Source organism: Cephus cinctus, unplaced genomic scaffold (genome assembly GCF_000341935.2).
Source record: "Cephus cinctus unplaced genomic scaffold, Ccin1 Ccin1_scaffold0153, whole genome shotgun sequence".
In the NCBI taxonomy this organism is placed as follows: Eukaryota; Metazoa; Arthropoda; class Insecta; order Hymenoptera; family Cephidae; genus Cephus; species Cephus cinctus.
Window position 1 is genome coordinate 1893957 of NW_014332881.1, and position 19828 is coordinate 1913784.

The following is a 19828-nucleotide window of genomic DNA, read 5'->3' on the forward strand; positions in this document are numbered from 1 at the left end:
TAGTCCAAATTTTTTATACGTTTATTATTAAAAAAATTTTCATTATGACATATGTGGTATAGAAAAGCTATATATATTATAATTGATTATTTGAATCGCTACGCGTCAACCTGGCTGAGACGTACGAACACATAAAACTGTACGTAGCCTTTACCTGTTTTCTATGTCCCACGTAAACTCCAAACTTCGAGTAAGCCCAAGGGCGTGATTTAGAGCAGGAAGCTATTAGAAATCGGGTTTTGACTTGATATGTTATGCACGCCCTTCGCCTGAGAAAGAAGTTGAACTTTCTTTGGCTGCAGTAACGTCGGCATCGCTCGTGTAGGCGTAAGGGCCCGGTTCAACGTGATTTCGTAATGACCAGGACCGATTTCCACTTACCAAAAAGATTTCATTAAGAAATTTCGATCTGCAGAACCTGAACCCGTCAGACTGCCATATTTGAGATTTTTTAAAAAGCGGTAAAATTTGATAACCCGAAAAACATCAAAAATACAACGTGAAAGGATTCCCGTTAACGAGACACATTTCGTTAGCAAGTCCCAAAGCCCACGACTTATTTCTCACCTTATCTCGTGTCTGTAACAAACATGAATGAAATAAATTTTGTTCAGAAATTCTTCTACTACAATCTGTTGTGTATAAATAATATTATTAATTGAAATGTAGATTTGTTGAATACTACATTGGTACGATTCTTAAAAATAAGAATTTCGCTTATGAGAAATGTGTTTCAGGGTTGATATATACAATTTATGGCAAATATTAACTTGTCCTTTATAAGATTTTTAATAGTGTTAAAAGAACTAGAAATGCCACGAAAGGCTTGAGGAAGATATTAAAATGTTTAAGTGCAATATTAAACATTCTTCCTAGTCAAGTTCAATGGGCATTACTAAAGTGGGCGGAAGGGCCTGGTTTAATGTGATTTCGAAACAAGCCGAGCGGATATTCAGTGACTAAATTCAAGTGTCCCTATACAGCCGCCTTCACACCTGAATGAATGTACGAGTGTTTCTCAATAGTTAAAAAATTAACACGATCTCCTACATAAAAAGTCGTATAGTATTAATAAAAATTTGTACCCTCGTTTACAGCACAATCGTCACGCAGCCAAAGCTGCAATTCTTGAATCGCTTAAAAGATCAGTATCAATAAGAATACGCCGTTGCAAAACACTGTAACAAGAATATAATACACAGTACAGTTCAAGAATAATGTTGATATTTCAATATATTCACCTAAACGTTTCTCATATCTGTCTCCAAAAAACAGTTGTCCCCATAACCTACAAATGTTACTAAAGTAAACCAAATAGTAGCGGATTCATGCAGTTTAAAAATGAATAATAATTACTAACAATTTCTTCCACACAGATCAGATGATAACTATAAAGGGTTCGCAGCTCTCAATACGGTAAAACCATTCATAAGCGAGCGATGCGTAACCTCTGTGCGTAGTACGATGCCGCGCCTCATGAATGACGTTTTCGGAAATACCGTGTAAGAGGAGGAAGAAGAAGCATAAGAATTAGTAGATAAAAGTAGAAAGGAAGTTAAAGAAACAAAGCTGATACCTTAAAACTCGCAATGATGCATTGCTACAAGCGTTAAATGATTGAAGCAGAAAAGTGACGAAGATTCCGATAGTAAAATATCCAGCAAGTCCTGTGGCTCATGAAAGAAGAAACTTTCTTTCGCTGCAACGATAGCAACAATACCTGCTCGAAGCAAGTGGGCGTAAGGGCCGGAGAACGTCGTCCCGTGTTCCATACAAGGCTATGCTATGTGGAAACCAAGAGACAGAGACAGTCCCCACCGTGAACAGCGGAGGCGAGTCCCCATAGGAGCCATACGAGCTGTACGAGCCATACGAGTCCCCATGCCAGTGCAGGGAGCACCGCGTACACTCTTCTCCGTTCTCGAAGGATTCTGTCATGCGCGGTGCTCGTTCAAAATATATTGCTCGTAAAAAGGGCGCTGTGATCGGCATGAAATTCTGAGGAAAATTTGGAAAACTCGTTCGACGACAGCCGAGGGTAAAACAGTGGAGAAGAGCGGAGGAGTCAGAAAACGAAGAGAGACGGAAAGATATCAAGTTGGCGCAAAATGCTAACGCGACGGAACAAACGTGGGAGCAGCAGGCTCCGTCCGTGATTTGCGGATTGGTGCGTTTGCGACAGTGCGTCAATGCGATTGGTGCTGGTTGTGTTAGTGCGATTCTTCGCCGACGTCGTGCGTCGCTGATCCCTCCTTGGTTAACTCCTCTGCCTCCTGCCGCACCATCGGCTCCAGCTACCTACCTGTGTGGAAGCCCGTTCGCGCGTGCGTGTGCCATTTGGCGGGTTCGTAGAAGTTTGTATTCCATTGCGTGATACACATTTCTTTTATTACGATAATTCGTGGATAAGACTTTTTGTCAGTTGACGATTCGGGCTGGGGACTGTTTATCATGGGATCGTACATCTTGACTTTTAGTTTATAGTCGTTGTCAACTAGTTTTATAGAAGCATTGGTGTATCTATTTGACTCGTTGACTCGCGTAATACGTGGATACTGTGTGTCTGTGACACTTGGATCGATTGGACTGCACGACTGCTCGGCACGTTGGACTGCCTGTGTATTGTTTGTGCGTGGAAACGCACGAGGAGAAGACATCTCGAGCAAGTCTAGAAGAACAGAGATTCTGTGTAGGTACGTACTAATAATAACGTAGATATATTTTCCTATACTTACTATTTTACTTATATTAATATCGGTTTCATACTCGCTTACGCACTTGCTCGCCCACCGCCTTCATTTAAATACTTGAACACGTGAAACCGGTCTCTTTGATCGAGATTATCATTGATATACAGTCAGGCTAGATACGTCGGTTTTACAATATTTTGCAAAAACATATTGACACTTTTCTATTTTCCTTTGGCAGTTCATTCATAAGTCTCTCACTCGAACTAACTAATGGCAGAATGCGGTTGCTTGGTATTTGCATCATATTCTCATTGTGTATGCACTTGGCTAATGGAAGATAACATTTTTTAATCGTAGTTAACAAAGCTGGTCTTAGTCATATTTTAATTATCATAATCCATACACGAGCTTCAATGAAAAGATGTAAGTCAATGAAACGCCTAACATTTTTATTATAATGTCTAATCCAATGGATTGTAGTGTCTATCCTTCAATTTTCTTTCACAAATGAAATGATATTCTAACGTCGCTAATAAAATCCTTGTTTTATTGTTATTTTATTCCGGTAATGGGCTTTGGTAAATAAAACTTTTAGCCATTAAAGAATTCAACGTTGAAGACAAGCCTCTGGTCGTAAGCAGATACAGCAGAATCTCATTTGTACGCCAGTCCAAGTTGCTTATTATTTAAGCCCAGCTTTTTTACACTTGCGGCATTGGCCATTGTGCTTCTCCGCTACTTATTCGCATCTCCTTCAAGCTGTACAAGGCATTTCATTTTCTTCGTAGATCGTTAACTCTCAAACAACGGCCTAATAACAATTACGCAGGTTCGTTAAATATTTCACTTGAATAATAGCACTCTGTCAGATCTTCAATCCGGACTTAAATATCAATACAATTTAGTTCTGGTGAGTATACATGTGAAAGAAAAATGTCTACCCCCTTTATTATTGCTTTCTCTGCGTGCAAATAATAATCCAATTCTTTTACTTCTTTTTTACACTGTTTAATTGTTATAATTGAATTACAATTATTATTTATGATAAATATATCGTAGATATCACTGCCGCGACTGTAAATGGATTTCTCGAAAGAAGAATGAAAAGAAAACATGAAAAATCATCAGACCAATGAATCGTTAAAGGAAGTGGAGAGTAATCGCCATTATAGTCTCGAGTCTGTAGAAACAAGTTGAACAAAACGACGGCAACTTGTCCAGCTCACTGCTCGATCAAGTTCGTCGATCGTTCTGTTCTTTGCTCGCTACATTCCTCATAATTCTGTTGAGTTCCAATAGCGAAACGTCAAAGGAACTTGGTTTCGTATGAATACCGGCCGCCATTTTCTTCATTCAATCCTCATTCGTGGTCTCTTCACCAAATAGCTCCTTTCTTTAGCTTCATTTATTTGCCGCGCAAGAATATAACTCACGTACCGAGATACTGATTCTCATGACATTGAAAATTATTATGAAAGATCTATCCGCATTAAACTGATCGATCGGTGATTTATAATAGATCATTTATAAACGAGTAATGATTAACGATAATCATTTTTCTTCATAGGAGGGTATGACTAATTGGCCGCAATCGGTATTGATATTAACATTTTTTTGTTCTTTTCTGTATCGTCTATCGAACTTTCACATTGATTGACTGACGATCATTTTTTCTTTTTTTTCTTCGGTGAATTTATCTTTTCACGTAACTCACGCTCGTTCGCCAACATTTTAAGTCTCTCCTTTTCGAGTGGGATCGTTTTTTCAAACTTTCTATATTGTTCAAGGATCTTTGGTCCTGGACTATCGTACGACAGTAATTCCTCCATAATCTCTCGCTGTTGCAACGGTTTGAACTTTAACGTAATTCTTCTTCTGATGCCAACAACATTTTCGACCGTTTGCCGTATAAATTCGAGCGGTAGACCAACCGATAATTTTGCTAAACACGATACATCCAAGTTCCTATCTACTCCATGATACTTCATTAATAATTCTTTATAGAACATATACAACGTATTGTAGTCGGTCACTGGTATCAATATAACTTTTTCGTGAATTTTTACAAATTTTTTACTGGCTTTATAGGGTTCGGATGACGTACTGAGAAATAAAATCTGCAAATAAAAATGATGTATTATAATCATAGCATGAAATGTGTTTAAAGCGTAAGAATAATTTTTCAATGTGGATATAATGCTGTTACTTTAATAATTATGCTATAAAAGAATATTTAAGGCATTGCAATACAAACTTACTCGATCACCGGATTTGATTCCTTTAATGAATTTAGTAAACAACGCAGCTAATCTTTTTGGCTGCAAGTACCTAAGTTCGCGTGGAACTTTTTTCAGCCATGGCCTCTCGCCGCCCTTGACAAATATAACAGACGGCGCGTAGCTCCTCGCTACTTTGTTCACCATATTCATAAGTCTGTTTTGTTCCTTCTTGCCTAGGTATTTATTAAGTAGAGTTTCAGGACTGAGATCGAGAACCAAAGCTCCGACCTCGGTAAAAATGGCGTCTGCTAACATTCCCTTGCCGTGTCGCGGCAAACCGCAGATACAGATGGAACGTACGAGGGGTGCCACTTGATGTGATTCTTTAGAAAGAAGCGGTAGGATACAGTAATCTATTACCGATTCTTTGACTTCCCCAAGACGATGTCGATATTCACGTAATTCCTGACGAGCTTCATAATTTTGATACGATAAATCCCCTATCCACTCTTTCAGTCGCACCACAGACTGACTTCGAATTATTCGATTTCGTGCCAGTTCAAAGAAAATGTCCTCCGGCGCCATATTACCAAGCGGGTCCTTTTTCTCTTTTTTCTTCTTCTTCATTTTGCCCGCTAAAAATATATTTAGAAATATATTTAGTAAAGTAGAGTCTGTTGAAATATTTATAAACAAATCCTTGAAAATCCAATACCTTTCACAGCCGTAGGTGCGTCGAGTTTGACTTTGTCATCAGCATGATCTTTCATCAGCGCCTCTTTCAATTTCTCTAATTCTGCTCTCATGAGTTCATCAACAATTTCACGCATTTCCAATTGAAGCTCGTAGCAGAGTTTTTCAGTGATAAGATCAAGGTACTCCCTCTGCTTTGGATTACTCGACTCGTCCCGGAATTCCCAGTAATGATGAAAATCGTTATTCGCCTGCAAGAGGCCTGGAAAAGCCTTAGACTCGGAGGTACTCAATTGTTGACTCTTCGCCTGGTCGGTCTTGGATTTTCCTTTTTTTTTATTAGCTAATTTTTTATTTTCATCCGATTCCTCCTTTGTTTTTTGATTTCCTTTTGATTTCTCTTTTTTCTTAGCCTTCTGCAATTTCTCAAGGAGATACTCCTCCGGCGTGAGGGTCTGCCCGGTTGCTACCAGAATCGAACCACCCGCAGTGGCTACTGGAAATATGTCAAAGTATCCAAGTTCATTGTACCATAAAATGAACCATTCGCGTATCTCATCCGTAATGTCCTCCATCAGTCCAGCTGCTTTAATTGCGTGCACCTTATGAAATGACAGTGGGTCAATTAAACCAAGACCAATAGTGGACGGAATATTAATCGGATATCAAGGAATGACGTTCTTCTATAGACACTATAACAAGTATATAGGGTATTTCAATTGGACGGTATCTTTTGTTCCTATCTTTTTCATTCCCCATCGCGATTGCTACTTTTTAGGAGTCTGGCTATTCTTAATTAATTAAACGCTGCCCCTTCTCGATACGTCGGACGAATATCGATAATCGCCCGGCGATGCGTCAAGGTGCATCACAGAAAATTGGACTAATTAAATAAATACGTTAATTAAAAAGTTGACGACTTCGTTGAGCTCCGCTGGATCGTTGTCGAATAAATAATCTATGTGAATTTCATTAGTTTCGTTCGAATTACGCAACTGCAACAACCCCCCCTCCCCTCTGGTCAAATATCATGGATTTTATAAGGAATTTTTTTCTACTGTGTCTGCATAACCTCAATTATCTCTCGTTGAAGAAACAATATCGTAAAACTACGCCTACGAATCCATCGTTGCACCACACCCATGTCCAGAGTCCTTCGTGTACCGAACTTACTACGCGTTTCAGGATAAATTATACAAATATGGATCTAACGTTCGTATATCGTATCATGATTAATTATAGCAATCGAAACTCTACAATGATAGTTTTAAAATAGATCTTTTCGAACCTTTCGAAATATTAGTCTGGATAGCGTATCACGATCGTAATAACAAAAAATACTTACCCTCGCACTTTCCTCATCTGTTCTCTCTTCCAAATGCCATACGGCTTCCGGCTGCAGGTTTTGTATACGACGATAATTGGCTTCGTCCTTCTCAAAAACTTCGCGATTTCTCCACGATGGTATTTTCATGTCTAGCAATTCTTCGACACGGTCGGCTCGTTTTCGCAAAGCTTCCCGAGCTCGGTAACGACGCCATGTCCTTTGAATAATCATGGCCGCTTGTTTTCTTGCGCTTTTCTCGGGCTTCTTCAATTCCGTTTGACCCTGATTCAGTTTTATGTTACGTATATACTGTTTTCTGGCTGTCGATCAATCAAAAGTAATAAATAGAGGTTATAGGTTGTTCACTGATAATTCTATGTATATATATATATATTTAATTTAATAAAACGTTATCAGCGGACAAAGTTTTTTTCGAAAATAATTTAGTATTATTAGCAAATTGCAAATTTTTACTAGATCGTATACCAAAATGTCAATGCGATTCGTAAAGTCTTCGGGCATAGTATTTAAGATGAACTGTACAACTGTGCTACTTATTCTCCATGAGAGTTATGGCGTTACGGCTGTCAAAGCGAATTATTGAGAGACGCTCGTTAAAGCGTATACTTATGGTTCTCATAGAAATCATAAAATCTCCATTAGACAAATGGTAGCCTCTTTCGAATTGTTATTTCTCGTATGATAGCCTTGTTGCCGTGTTCATTTAACCAGCAATAATTAATTTGAATTTGGTTCATAATGATCGTTACTGCCGATATAGGATTACTGCGCGATGACTTTAGGCTTACGAAGTTACAATTTAATGGCTGTGCGGAATTTCATAGTGTAAATACTAAGAGAAGAAATAACCTCGTTCTCCGATACAGCGGGCAGATCTTGCTCGTTCGTGACTTTGAATCAGTGTTATGGTGCTTTTCCATAGTTTTGCCATTGCTTCTCTAGCTTCCCGTGCTTTCTTATGTTCTTCCGATTCGAGCGAAATTTGCATCCTTGAAGGTTCTCCAGTTTTTACTTTTCGAGCTTTTGTGACTTTAATCGGTGAACTGGTATTTCTTACGTCAATGGCACTTGGCATTGTTTGTTCGATTATATGAGTTTCAATGATTATTGATTCTGGTGCTGTTTTTGAAAAAAAAAAAATTTTTTAACATTCGAAATATCGTTCCTGGCTTTTGACTGGTTTTAAACTTTTATCAGGTTTAACACGTTTGCTAGGTGCCTCAGACCCAACAGTAAGAAGCGAGGGTTTAGCAAAAATTTTGAATGATTTTAATGGAATAATTATTTTTATTACGTCATAATCATAACTAACGTTTGTTAGCACTGTCGATCAGATCGTTAATATATTTTCTCCTTTCCTCCAACTCTCTAGTTCGATCAGTTGCGTAATACGACCGGGATAAAATGTCAACGTCATCTTGCGTAAATTTCATTTCAATTAAAAAATTGTCAGGCCACCTAACGAAAAATTATATATAATTTTAATTACAAAATATATCTTTGACGTTGATTACACAGATAAGGACTCACACGTAATCAGAACATTCCAATTTTACGATCTCACGTTTATATTCGAGCATACGACCAATTGCACAGTTTAACACTTGTTTAATTAAGTCACGCTTTTGGGGTTGAACCATTTGATTGTAACAGACCATCAGACGTTTGACCAAATTACGATATCTGTTAGAAAAATTCTTTGAGCTTATTTAATTATTTAAAAAACACTATAAACTTACTTGAGGTACATTGGCAGAATTTTATTCAAGCAATCTTCCTTGGATTTCCAAGATTTCAAATTTCCAATGGTTTCGTCCAATTTTAAGAGCTTCTCTGCGTCTTTTCTCGTTACGAGCCATAATTTCGAATAATGGGCGTGAGACATTAATGTAATTTAGATTTTTTTGTGAAAATTTTAATATGGTTATGCAGTCGCAGCAGTGATTACTTTTTTTGAGGTGCTATCTAAAAATTTGCATCATATCTGCTGTGAAGTTTACCCCGTGTCAAAATGTAGTATATGTATAGTATACATATACATATGTATAGTATACGTATACAGTGTATACGTATCAAGTACTATTGTCATTATTACTTCGAATGTACCATGTGTCAAATTAAAGATATAAGATATTGTAGATATTTTGTTGGACGTTAAAAAAAATGATAAACCAAAATAAAAATTATCTTTTCAGAATGCCGAGAATCTCTCGAACTCTTCTTGCTCTGGCAATGCTGTTCGCGGCGTTTGCTTTTCACGATGCAGAAGATCTGACAGATCCGGAAGACATCGCCAAGATAGCTTCAGTGACGTCGACAGTATCCTCCACGACGTCATCGCCGACGTCATTGGAAGCGTTATCAATATCAACGTCCAGATCAACATCATCGCCTGCATCATCAACGCTGTTGACACTGGCGCCAGATATAGGCGAAACCTCATTTAAAACGGATGCGACGACTGCAATTACACTCACTACAGTTCAGGCGAATTTTTCGTCCAATGTAAACGAGCGGAATGAATTTTTCGAAGTAAAAAACACATTTTGGGAATGCCCTAATATTACCAATGTTGCCGTAGACTGTTCTTGTGACTTTCCGCATACGCTCCGATGTACGGGCGACCGCACGGCGCTTCAGGTAATTCATTATTTAAAATAAGTCAAGTTATTAAATACATGCCAAATGCTTGGTATGTTTTTAAATCTTCACCAGAGTCACTGCTAGTTAGGAGTAAATATATGAGAACTTCAGTCTGCAGCTATAATACTTTACGTACAAGTTGACTGAATCTCCTGATTTGGCAGGCATACATTTATCTAAATATACATATATTTATATGCGTAGGTAACAAAGATGACTTGTGAGCTGAAAAATGTTTTTTTTATTACGTTTTGTTTAAGTTTGACACGACACTCATTAGATACTGACGCGGAAGAGATAGTTTTATTATTGTGACTTTACATATTATATTGTAATGTTATTTTTATTCAACTTCGTATTTCTTAGTGGATGTATATTATGGGTAATTAGAGATTGCTCAGGATTTCTTTGATACATTGAAATTAAAGTAAAGAGGTCAATTTTTGTATTTTACAGGCTATCAGCCAGCACCTTAAAAGCAGTCGAGCTGGAATGATATCTCTTTTGGACATATCTGTCACAGGAATATCTATACTTCCTGCATATTTTCTAGAGGACGTGGCACTTCGTGGTCTCGTTATTTCTACCGGGGAGTTGTTAAAAGTTAATGAAAATGCTTTTATCGCCCTCGCAAGACCCTTACAAGCTCTTGGGTTACCAAACAACCGTCTGGATTCCGTTCCCACTGCTGCCTTGGAACATCTTATTGGATTAGAAAGACTAGATTTGTCTGGTAACCAGCTGAAAACTCTGGAGGCTAACTCTTTCAAGGTAATCATTCATTTTTAATATTACCAGAATCTGAACTGTGAAGTAGCATCGTCTTAGTAAGATATTTTGATATATTTTTTTTTAGAATTCAATATGCCTGAATTAATATACGTCTCATAATGCTACGTTGTCTTCTTTGATTAAACTTCACCAGTTACAATGAAAGAAAACCTTAGAACAGTTATTTCATTTCAGGGTTTAATAAATTTGACTCATCTGGATCTATGTGACAATTTAATGTCTCAACTCTCACCACAAGCTTTTGCTGCATTACCGGCTTTACAGTCATTGAAAATGCGAGGGAATCGTCTAAGTGTTTCTGCTCTACCAGCTCTGAGGGGCCTGAAAAACCTGGAGGAGCTTGATCTCTCAAGTAATGTACTGATCGGGCCCATGGGGCCTACACTACTCCCACATATGCCCAAACTTCGCTTTCTCACGGTATCCCAAAATGGGCTGATAAATGTTCAGCAAGGCGCTCTCAATGGAGTTCGAAACTTGACTTATCTCAAGCTCAGTCACAACCAGGTAACGTGTTATCATGATAGAAATATTTATTTTTGTTCTAATAATATAATCAACAAGAGACTTAAAATGAATATATAGAATGTGATTTAAAAGAAAAACAATCATATTACCATGGACATAATATGAAATCTAATGATTATTTAAATTTGTTTTATTAGATTGATGTTCTAGAAGACCATTGCTTCAAACACTTGTCAACATTAACCAGACTAGATTTGGCAAATAACAGAATTGTTGCCGTCTCCAGTGCATCCTTGGCGCATTTAGAAAAATTGACTACTCTCGATTTGACGCATAATTTCCTAAGATCGCTAACGGCTGACCTGGTAGTACCACTCAAGAGCCTGGAGGATCTTCGTCTGGATGATAATGATATCACAATGGTAGCCAATGATGTTCCCACATCCAAACTTCGTTTAAAGCGTCTATCACTCTCAGACAATCCATTGAATTGTGACTGCACGCTCTTGGAATTCGCCAACTGGTTAAGTAATTCCAGTCTAGACGAAGAGGACAAAGCATCAGCAGTATGCGCTACTCCGCCAACATTAGAAAATGGAATACTCACCCAAGTATCACCAGATAGTTTACTCTGCGGTGAACCAACGCCAACTATAATACCGAGGGTCCCATTAACGGTAGCGCAATTAATCTTACAAGAATTCAAGTACAACGAAGCAGCAGGCGTTAATTTGATGTGGCACGTGGAGCCATGCTTAGAAAGATACACGTGTGATACTTTGAAAGTTTATGAAATAATTGGGAACGCAGATGTCGAGATTCAATCTAGTCCTCTTCAATGCGACTCCACGTTGATGCAAGATCCTTGCACACTTCCTGTAGCCATTTCCTCGTCTTTAGGGCTTCAGCCCAAGCACAAATATCGATACTGCGTTGTCCTTTTGGTGCCTACCGAATACGACGAAGTGCCTTCTGATTTGGGTTTAGGATGCAGTGAAGTCATCACCCTAGAGGAAGACAAAAAGATACAAGAGTCCATTGCTACTTCGACGACTTCTAGGACTTCTCAAACAGAAATCACTGGCATTCGTGTTAATATTTCTGACCAAGGTTTTCTTCAGGTCGATCTAACTCTTGCGCATCTAACAGGCAAGTCAACAGACTGTGAACTTTCGGTGGCAGTCTTTTCCATGGAGTCACTCGTGCATAGGAAAAAATTAATCTGCTCCCCGGAAGCCTTTGTAACTGTAGCTGATCTCTTGCCAGGTCGATACAAAGTCTGCGCTAGCTTATACAATGCCAATACAAATCTTGGAAAGTCTGAAATGGACAAAACGAAATGTGTTGAGGTTCAAGCCTTCCGACAGAATATGGAAGTTATAATTTTGGCTGCCGCTGCCGTATCATGCGCTGTACTGATTACCGTTGTTCTGATAGGTCATAGCGTGATAAAGAGATTACGGCAACCGAGAATTCAAACGCAATGTTTTCTACCTGCTCAGGAGTTTGAGATCACTCATAAAGCACATTATATTAAACTTTTGGCCACGACTAAAGTCTAATTTGCCATCTGATTTGTCAGCCATATTTTTGTTAAGACAATCACGTTATGCGCGTTATGTGTCTTTGACGAGAAACCAAATTTCCTCGTATCGTAATCTATAATAGAGGTTTATCCGGTCAAGGATACCTTATGCTAACAGTCATTTTTTTTAAAAAGGACGGATTTTAAGACTAATAAGCGATGCCATATTGTTATTGTGTCTGTCACGCTTTCTTCTCGTCGTACTTACTTAAGGTATTTTCAAGTTTCGAGTGTTATATATTTATCTGTTTCGAGATGTTTCATGTTCGCTGAGTATTTATTCAATATTTCCTTTTTTATTATCGCGTGAACTCCGTATGCGAAAAATTTACATGTGTTAATAAGTATACGCATATGGAGAAGCTGTTTTAAAAGCTTCTACGAGTACTCTAAAAGAATTTAGGTAAAAAAGACTTTTTTAACTAGTTCTCGAAACTCACGATAGCTGTGAAAAATCGAGATTCCTGTATCAAGGATTATATAGACACTGTGTGTATGAATGCATGTATGAGTGATGTGTACGTACGCGCCTGTATGACACTTAAAATAGACGTGCCTTGCCTAATAAACAATATATTTTGCATACTGTTTGTCAACATATTTTACGATAGATTTTTTAATTGCTGTATTCGGCTATACAAAATTTACAAACCATTGTCTTAACCGAAGCATATACTGTATTGTTTATTGTGAAGTAACCAGAGGAACGACATATATATATATATATATATATAAATATAAATATATATCTGCCATTTGTATATAAATAGTATTCTAGTTAATAACGTTTAAGCGTCATTTGCAATTGTTGGATGTAAAAATATTCTATAACAGCGATTATTAAATGTTTGACTCTTTTAAATATTTTTACTCCCGCCATTTTTTATTGTTATTAGTCGTAGATCGTTTTGAATATTTATCGACGCCAAATTGCTGCTTATAAAATAACTAGGTACAGCAGAGATGAGTAGGGAGATGTACAACGCTACGGTTTTAAACGATACTAAAAACATGATTCTAAATCGGAGCGGCGAGACCGGGAGTAGGATTTTGTGATCATCGCCTCCGTCGATAATGCATATACCGTCATAGCCGAGTTGAACGTGGTCACGAACGTGTAGTCTAGCCGGCAGGGGTTCTCCACGACATACCGCTGATTCCCAGACAAACTCTTAGAACGAGGCCGCTCATCAGATATTACCTAAATATTTTTTTTTATAATCTTAAATTCGAGTGCATAGTGTAAGCTCGACAAGATTTACTAACAAGGAAACCCCCCCAACCCGACTCCACCGATTTCAATCATTTTTTGATATGTTGTAGTACTCGACAAAATAAGAGACACGTATTTTTTTTTTGTGCTGACATCCACTTTAAAGGGGTGAATTCGACCTCTGAAATTCACCCCCGAAAATCGTTTTTTTATCATATCTCGACTTCTAATTAATATTTTTTAATAAAACCAAGTGTGATATGTTGTAGTACTCGACAAAATAAGAGACACGTATTTTTTTTTTGTGCTGACATCCACTTTAAAGGGGTGAATTTCAGAGGTCGAATTCACCCCTTTAAAGTGGATGTCAGCACAAAAAAAAAATACGTGTCTCTTATTTTGTCGAGTACTACAACATATCAAAAAATTATTGAAATCGGTGGGGTCGGGTTGGGGGGGTTTCCTTGTAAGAGAAAAGCCAGCACCTCATGGCCGCCTGCGTTAAGGAGTGCAGCGATGCGCTGCTAACTTCCATCATTATTTAATAATAATTCCAGGCGGAACTATGGTCCCAACATTGAGTACTAGAGAGAACTATTCCGGAACTGTTTGAAACACAACCTGAAAACAACACTGAAAGCCAGCTCATTATGCATACCTGCACTGAAGCATATGCTGCGACTAGTATCCTTAATAGATATTTTAACGATGTTACGTAGCAGAACTATTGTTAAAACCTATCAAGAACTATACAACTCCTCAAGAACTATTGGGACTACTGGGTACAGTACCCGACCAAACTTTATTTCATAAAATTATAGCTATCAGCCGCTTACTTGCTTTCTTTAGAATCCAGTACATGATTGGTCAGCTCTTATTCACTTTTCGTATCATACTAAATATGAAAATTCTATTAAATTAATTTTTAAGATGCCTAAATGATATCTTTTTTTACATTAGACAACTTTTGGATTAATAAGAATAATGTCATGTTGATTTCTTTGAATTTCTTTGATATGCAATTTTGTTGCTAGCATACGTAAATATGTGTACCCATATATAGAATGTACGCCATTGCTTACGATTATTGGCAGTGCATTTTGATTCCTTTTTAAACCTTGCATGTGATTGGCTGGATTCACTTAAACTTGAAAATGAGTGCGAAATGTTCCACATGGTTTCGTGTTGTGCAATTAAAAATTGATTACTTATGTTTGTACTTTGCAACAAGATTATAGAGAAATTGTATAATAGTAATAAGCCGATAAGCTCTTTACGTAATAAAGAAATTAAAACATTATTAAAACGATTAGAAAAATGGAGAAACGAGAGAAGTTAAAAATTGTGGAAAATGCTATTGGAACTTATTCTGACTTTCCAAAGCCTGGGATTATTTTTCGGTAGGTAGTATATAGAATATATATTTTTCTATAAAGATTATTTAAGTTATTTATTTCATTTTACTACTTTCCAGAGACATATTTGGTGTTTGTCAAAATGTTGTGGCTTTCAGAGCTTTGAGAGACTTGATCGTAGAACATGTTATGTTTCTGGAAGTAGATATAATTGTTGGCCTAGACTCGAGAGGATTTCTATTTGGTCCTCTGATTAGTCTAGAGTTAGGTAAACCGTTTGTTCCTATTCGTAAGAAAGGCAAACTGCCTGGACATGTTTTACAACAATCTTTTGTCTTGGAATATGGAGAGGTATGTATATGTTTTGGATTTTTTTTGGGTTTCTATGTATAAATTAATATTTTATTAGACTAAAATCATAGAGATACAGGTATTCTAATATTAGTAATTACAGAAGTACTGTTATTGATTAATTGTATCTTCTTTTACAGGATTACTTTGAAATCCAAACGAATAGTATTAGCGAGGAAAAGAGAGTACTCATTGTTGATGATTTGCTGGCTTCAGGAGGTAAGGTCGTCTAATGAAATTTTATATATTCAAATTTACCATATTTAATATTTTTCTTAACATGATATGGCATTGAGTTTTTTTATAATGACACCTTACCGATGATGCCTTACGATTGTTTAATTTTTACAGGCACAATGGCTGCTGCTGTAAAGTTACTGAAAACTCTGCATGCAGAGGTAGTTGAATGTCTTGTAATAATGGAACTAAAAAATCTGGATGGTAGATCAAAAGTTGATGCTCCGGTATATTCTTTCATTGAGTACAACTAATACATCTTGCAACAAATTTATACCAATTGTTCTATCATAATATTTTTCATATTTTTTAAAGGCATTTATTATACAGCAAGATTTTATATGTAAATAGGAAACTATTGTTTACAAAAGTAGATATTACAATTTCTGTGATAATCCATTATAACTGGATCTATAAAATATGTTGTCCTTGATATCTATGGTATACTAAGTCTCAATCAAAAGACGTACAGTTCACTCTAAGGTTTTATTTGAAAACATTCGATATTACAAAAAACTTTTATATGCAACATATTCCAAACATATTTTAAACAATATATTTATTTTTAGTGCAATTATATTGTACACATGTCGAGTAAAACCGAAATATCATTCCAATTTTTAGGATTTTGACAATACGAAATGTAGTATCAATTATCAAACAATAATTATACAGTTTCTAATAATGTGTGTACTTCATGTTCTAGTTTTTCAACTTCGTCCTGCAATTCTTCACATTTTCTCCTATTCCATGCATCGCTTTTCTCGCTGTCTGTCTTATCATTCACCTTGGCAGCATTGAGCGATTCTTTGCAAGTACATTCGTACCTAGACATAGAATTTTTATCCACAATATTCCAAGCGGTTTCTAATTGCCATTCCTCATTTCTTATTTTTTCATCATAACATTTACGTAATTCTGAAAATAGGAAGTACAAGTTACTTATCCAAATCATATGCAAGTACGTACGATATATTTCTATGTACTTTTTAATTCAACTTGTACATTAAGAAACATATTTACCATTTAATCTGGCTTCATGAATTTGTTTTCTTAAATTTTCTGCTTCAACATGTATCCTTTTTTCTTCTGACTCTTTCAGAATGTGCTGCTGATGTTTCTTTAGAACCTGATTCTGTTCTTTCAGTCTTTCAAATTTGGCAATACGAGTCTCGTCAGTAAGAAATTTCGGATATTCTTGCATTAGAAAGGGTGGGTATGGTCCTTCAGTTGGTAAAAAACATAATTTATTTCTAAAATAATCATATATTAGCAATATTTTATTACTACACCCAAAATCACTGTTTTATTAATGAATAAAATTAATTACATGTAAATACCTGAAATATCGACTTGGGTGTATTCGAAATGGAGTCTGATGATCCAATCTTTTAGCAATTTCCAATAAGTTTTTGACACTTATATGTCCTTGTGTTGTATATAACTTTTTAAAATCTTCAGGTGTCTTCAGAATGGAAATTATTATTTCTCGGCAGCAAATGTTGTATGCAACAACGCACATGAGTAAAAGGGAAATTCTGCCATAAGACCATAAATGATCCCATAATATCATCCATTCATCGCCAGACAAAACTTCGCTTAAAGTCGTTTGAAGTAAAGGCCAAGCATATTCTGTAGAAGTTATTCCCTTCTCACAAAGGACATTTAATAATGCAGGATCAGCTTCCAAAAGAATATTTTCGACAATTCCCAATACATTCAGTGGAGGTAAAGGATAATATTCAAACCACTTTTGACAATAGTTACATAAAACGCAAAGAACTGCTTCAAAAGCAAGAATGGGGTTCTGCTGCAAATAGAACAAGAATATTTTGAACGCTACGAATATTAGTCAGAAATCTTATTTGGTAAGTTTGTCAAATAAATCAATATCATATCAGTAAATTATATAAAAGCAATGTTATATTAGGAGCGAGAATTTGGTTTTATTTCTCTAATGATACCATGTAGCAAGTTTAAAGAAATTCAGTGATAAATGAAAATTGTACCCCTGTCTATTAACAGTTGTAAGGTTCTTTTTTATTATAGTCTCCACAATTACCTGAAAGACAACAAGAAAGGGAAAAACAAGCCGTGGAAGAAATAAATTTTGTCCAAGCAAAGGACACCAATTCACTAAACAATCAATAGTAATGTTTAAAAGTTTTGCTTTGCTTTGCTCAGACAAAGGATAATCTTTCAGCATATCCTTTCTTATGTGTTCCCGCGGATTCTCGTTCGCAAGTGCTGCATATGCGCTTCTGTTTGCAGGAAGCTGCAAAACAGTTGTCCAAATAATCGACCGATGTTTTTTTGGATACTCTCCAAATTCATTCAGGATGGACAGTAGTCTTTGTAATTTTAATTCCTTTTTTATGCTTTGTTGAATTCCTCGAAGATGATCTTCTGTGCAATGTGGTTTTAATTTCCGTTTTCCAATTTTTTTCAATTGAACATATTCCTTAGAAACACTTTTCGTAGGTAATAGTTTTTCTGTTTTTATGAGAATAAGGTCTCCATTGTTTTCAATACAAGCAATATAAAGACCACTCATTGATATACACAATTTTTTAATACCACTGAGCAATTGAACTTCTTTTATTGAGATATCAATAAAACAAGAAGTATTAAGATCCAAGAAGTGGGGAATCATATGTGAAGATAAAATTGCTATTATGTGATTGGATCCTCCATCCAATGGTGTTGGTAAAATTGCAATTCGCTTTACTCCAATCAAATTTTCAGGTAATTGAATAATTTTTATTGGTTTCCAAGTACTTGTACTTAACACCAGAATCTTATTCCAGAATGCACTCAGAATCATAGTTTTTCCATCTTTTGTAAAGTTGAAGTCCTTCACATTGTGCAATCCAAAAGATTTCATATCTACTCTGGTATCAGAGTCAAATTTTTTAAACTTCCAAATCTGAATAATATCGTTACTGTAAAGGACTGCCACTTGTCCTAAAGTAGAAACTGCTGATCTTTTCAAAGATATATTTGTGGAATGTAACTTTAATTGATGCATTTTGAGGCAGGATTTCAGATCCCATATTATTGCTTCTTTAGACGATGTTGTTAAAGCGTAATTTTTGTAAAATGAAATCTCATTTGGAACACTTATGTGACCAGAGAGTAAAAAAGAACTTTTCTTCTTAAGATTAAAGACTTTTATATCAGTTGAAGATAGTCCAACTAAGATTTCATCATTCTGAAAAGGGTTAAATGCAATGAAAGAACTTAAACCCACTGGACCCAATTTCTTATACACAGGATATTCATTTGATAGTTCTACGATGTAACCATTCCCTTTCGAGTCCACAGTAACTAATCGTTCCTCTGCAAGATCAAATGCTACTTGTGTTAACCTAGTCCTTGTTCTACAAGTTGAAAATCCAGGTTTAAAAGCAGCGATTAGTTTATAACCCCCAAAAACTTTTTCTAACTTCTTCCACTGTTCACCCTGCATTATTACATTTCTTTTCAATTTTTATTTATGTAACAATTTTGTCCGTTTCAGTGTTATTTTATTATTTAATTAAATTTTATAAATAATATTGACATTTAGGATTCAAACGTCAAAGTTTGAATTGACAGTAACGGGTGAGCATGAAATCCGTTCCAGTTCGTCTGTTCTTGCACCAGAGATGAGTAGGGAGATTGCCAATGAGCCTGTTTTTGGTGGTCTCAATTTTTCTCTGGTTTCGACGCGCCACCTTAGCGGAGGGCCCTCGAAGCAGTTCCACGTTTTTGATTGGTCGTGTATATATAGTAATACTACGCGTGATAATCTGGAGCTGTGTTTCGGCGCGTCGACGCACCACCTGAACGAGACTCTCGAACTAGTTCCACGTTTTTGATTGGTCGAATGAATTCGTGTGTTCCTCGAGATCCAAAATTTTAAACCGGGTGAACACTGAAATAGGGAGACTTGTATCCACCTTTTTTTTTACAGGATATTACATAAACCGTAGTAATAAGGTAGTCAATACTCTTAATAATCATATGAAGCTCTGGAAATAACAGAGTAAGCAAATAAAACTTAAACAAAAACTCTCGAACGTGGGTAACTACACAAATATAAGTTTGCTAAACAATATACCACAATGACTCGTAGCACACGTGCTTGGTGCTGGATTAACATCCGAGAGTCTCGAGTTCGAAACTCACGTCTCAGTCCTTTTGTTTTTTTTCTTAATTATCAACTATGCTTATTAGTTCACCTAGTTAACTT

At 36.4% G+C, this 19828-nt stretch overlaps 4 protein-coding genes and 1 long non-coding RNA gene across 8 annotated transcripts; 2 read left to right on the forward strand and 3 right to left on the reverse strand.

Annotated features, from left to right (window-relative positions):
• Window positions 1-14: 14 nt before the first annotated feature.
• Window positions 15-1754, reverse strand: LOC107263381. The gene is made up of 3 exons (XR_001536672.2): window positions 1242-1754; window positions 1086-1178; window positions 15-579 (listed from the first exon to the last, which is right to left on the reverse strand). It is a non-coding gene; the product is annotated as an uncharacterized LOC107263381 (long non-coding RNA).
• A 131-nt stretch (window positions 1755-1885) lies between these two features.
• Window positions 1886-13304, forward strand: LOC107263370 (leucine-rich repeats and immunoglobulin-like domains protein 1). Of its 2 annotated transcripts, none has more exons than XM_015730471.2 (5): window positions 1886-2693; window positions 9146-9590; window positions 10050-10364; window positions 10560-10892; window positions 11051-13304. In XM_015730471.2, exons 2-5 carry the CDS (start codon window positions 9147-9149, stop codon window positions 12413-12415), a joined length of 2457 nt encoding a protein of 818 aa, XP_015585957.1. In that variant the 5' UTR covers window positions 1886-2693; window position 9146; the 3' UTR covers window positions 12416-13304. The 2 variants fall into 2 exon arrangements, with proteins under 2 accessions (XP_015585957.1, XP_015585958.1); XM_015730472.2 differs by having other exon boundaries at window positions 1886-2689.
• LOC107263295 (IQ and AAA domain-containing protein 1-like) lies at window positions 3764-8919 on the reverse strand. The gene is made up of 8 exons (XM_025080681.1): window positions 8690-8919; window positions 8481-8633; window positions 8263-8408; window positions 7800-8069; window positions 6948-7249; window positions 5625-6204; window positions 4949-5544; window positions 3764-4807 (listed from the first exon to the last, which is right to left on the reverse strand). The coding sequence occupies exons 1-8, from the start codon at window positions 8833-8835 to the stop codon at window positions 4355-4357; spliced, it is 2646 nt and encodes an 881-aa protein (XP_024936449.1). The 5' UTR covers window positions 8836-8919; the 3' UTR covers window positions 3764-4354.
• A 1462-nt stretch (window positions 13305-14766) lies between the features above and the next one.
• On the forward strand, window positions 14767-16287 carry LOC107263539 (adenine phosphoribosyltransferase). Its single transcript, XM_015730862.2, has 4 exons — window positions 14767-15051; window positions 15126-15357; window positions 15498-15576; window positions 15709-16287. Exons 1-4 carry the CDS (start codon window positions 14969-14971, stop codon window positions 15846-15848), a joined length of 534 nt encoding a protein of 177 aa, XP_015586348.1. The 5' UTR covers window positions 14767-14968; the 3' UTR covers window positions 15849-16287.
• On the reverse strand, window positions 16128-19316 carry LOC107263538 (TBC1 domain family member 31). 3 transcript variants are annotated; one of them, XR_003058425.1, is made up of 4 exons: window positions 17657-19316; window positions 16935-17404; window positions 16618-16818; window positions 16128-16512 (listed from the first exon to the last, which is right to left on the reverse strand). XR_003058425.1 is itself a non-coding variant. In XM_015730860.2 (4 exons), the coding sequence occupies exons 1-4, from the start codon at window positions 19061-19063 to the stop codon at window positions 16262-16264; spliced, it is 2355 nt and encodes a 784-aa protein (XP_015586346.1). In that variant the 5' UTR covers window positions 19064-19308; the 3' UTR covers window positions 16128-16261. The 3 variants fall into 3 exon arrangements, 2 of the variants coding, with proteins under 2 accessions (XP_015586346.1, XP_015586345.1); XM_015730860.2 differs by having other exon boundaries at window positions 16618-16847; window positions 16935-17401; window positions 17657-19308; XM_015730859.2 differs by having other exon boundaries at window positions 16618-16847; window positions 17657-19307.
• Window positions 19317-19828: the final 512 nt, after the last annotated feature.

Excerpts from the sequence above, each read along its gene's own strand:
- LOC107263295 (XM_025080681.1), bottom strand. The coding sequence starts at position 8,835 with ATGTCTCACGCCCATTATTCGAAATTATGGCTCGTAACGAGAAAAGAC. Across the intron at positions 8,409-8,480 it reads TTGGAATGTTCTGATTACGT|GTGGCCTGACAATTTTTTAA; the intron begins GTGAGTCCTTAT and ends ATTTTTCGTTAG. Across the intron at positions 7,250-7,799 it reads CCGCTGTATCGGAGAACGAG|CCAGAAAACAGTATATACGT; the intron begins GTTATTTCTTCT and ends ATTGATCGACAG.
- LOC107263370 (XM_015730471.2), top strand. The coding sequence starts at position 9,147 with ATGCCGAGAATCTCTCGAACTCTTCTTGCTCTGGCAATGCTGTTCGCG. Across the intron at positions 10,365-10,559 it reads TGGAGGCTAACTCTTTCAAG|GGTTTAATAAATTTGACTCA; the intron begins GTAATCATTCAT and ends ATTTCATTTCAG. Across the intron at positions 10,893-11,050 it reads TCAAGCTCAGTCACAACCAG|ATTGATGTTCTAGAAGACCA; the intron begins GTAACGTGTTAT and ends TTGTTTTATTAG.
- LOC107263539 (XM_015730862.2), top strand. The coding sequence starts at position 14,969 with ATGGAGAAACGAGAGAAGTTAAAAATTGTGGAAAATGCTATTGGAACT. Across the intron at positions 15,052-15,125 it reads AAGCCTGGGATTATTTTTCG|AGACATATTTGGTGTTTGTC; the intron begins GTAGGTAGTATA and ends ACTACTTTCCAG. Across the intron at positions 15,358-15,497 it reads TTGTCTTGGAATATGGAGAG|GATTACTTTGAAATCCAAAC; the intron begins GTATGTATATGT and ends CTTCTTTTACAG.
- LOC107263538 (XM_015730859.2), bottom strand. The coding sequence starts at position 19,063 with ATGCAGGGTGAACAGTGGAAGAAGTTAGAAAAAGTTTTTGGGGGTTAT. Across the intron at positions 16,848-16,934 it reads CACCCAAGTCGATATTTCAG|AAATAAATTATGTTTTTTAC; the intron begins GTATTTACATGT and ends TGATTATTTTAG. Across the intron at positions 16,513-16,617 it reads TCATGAAGCCAGATTAAATG|AATTACGTAAATGTTATGAT; the intron begins GTAAATATGTTT and ends TCCTATTTTCAG.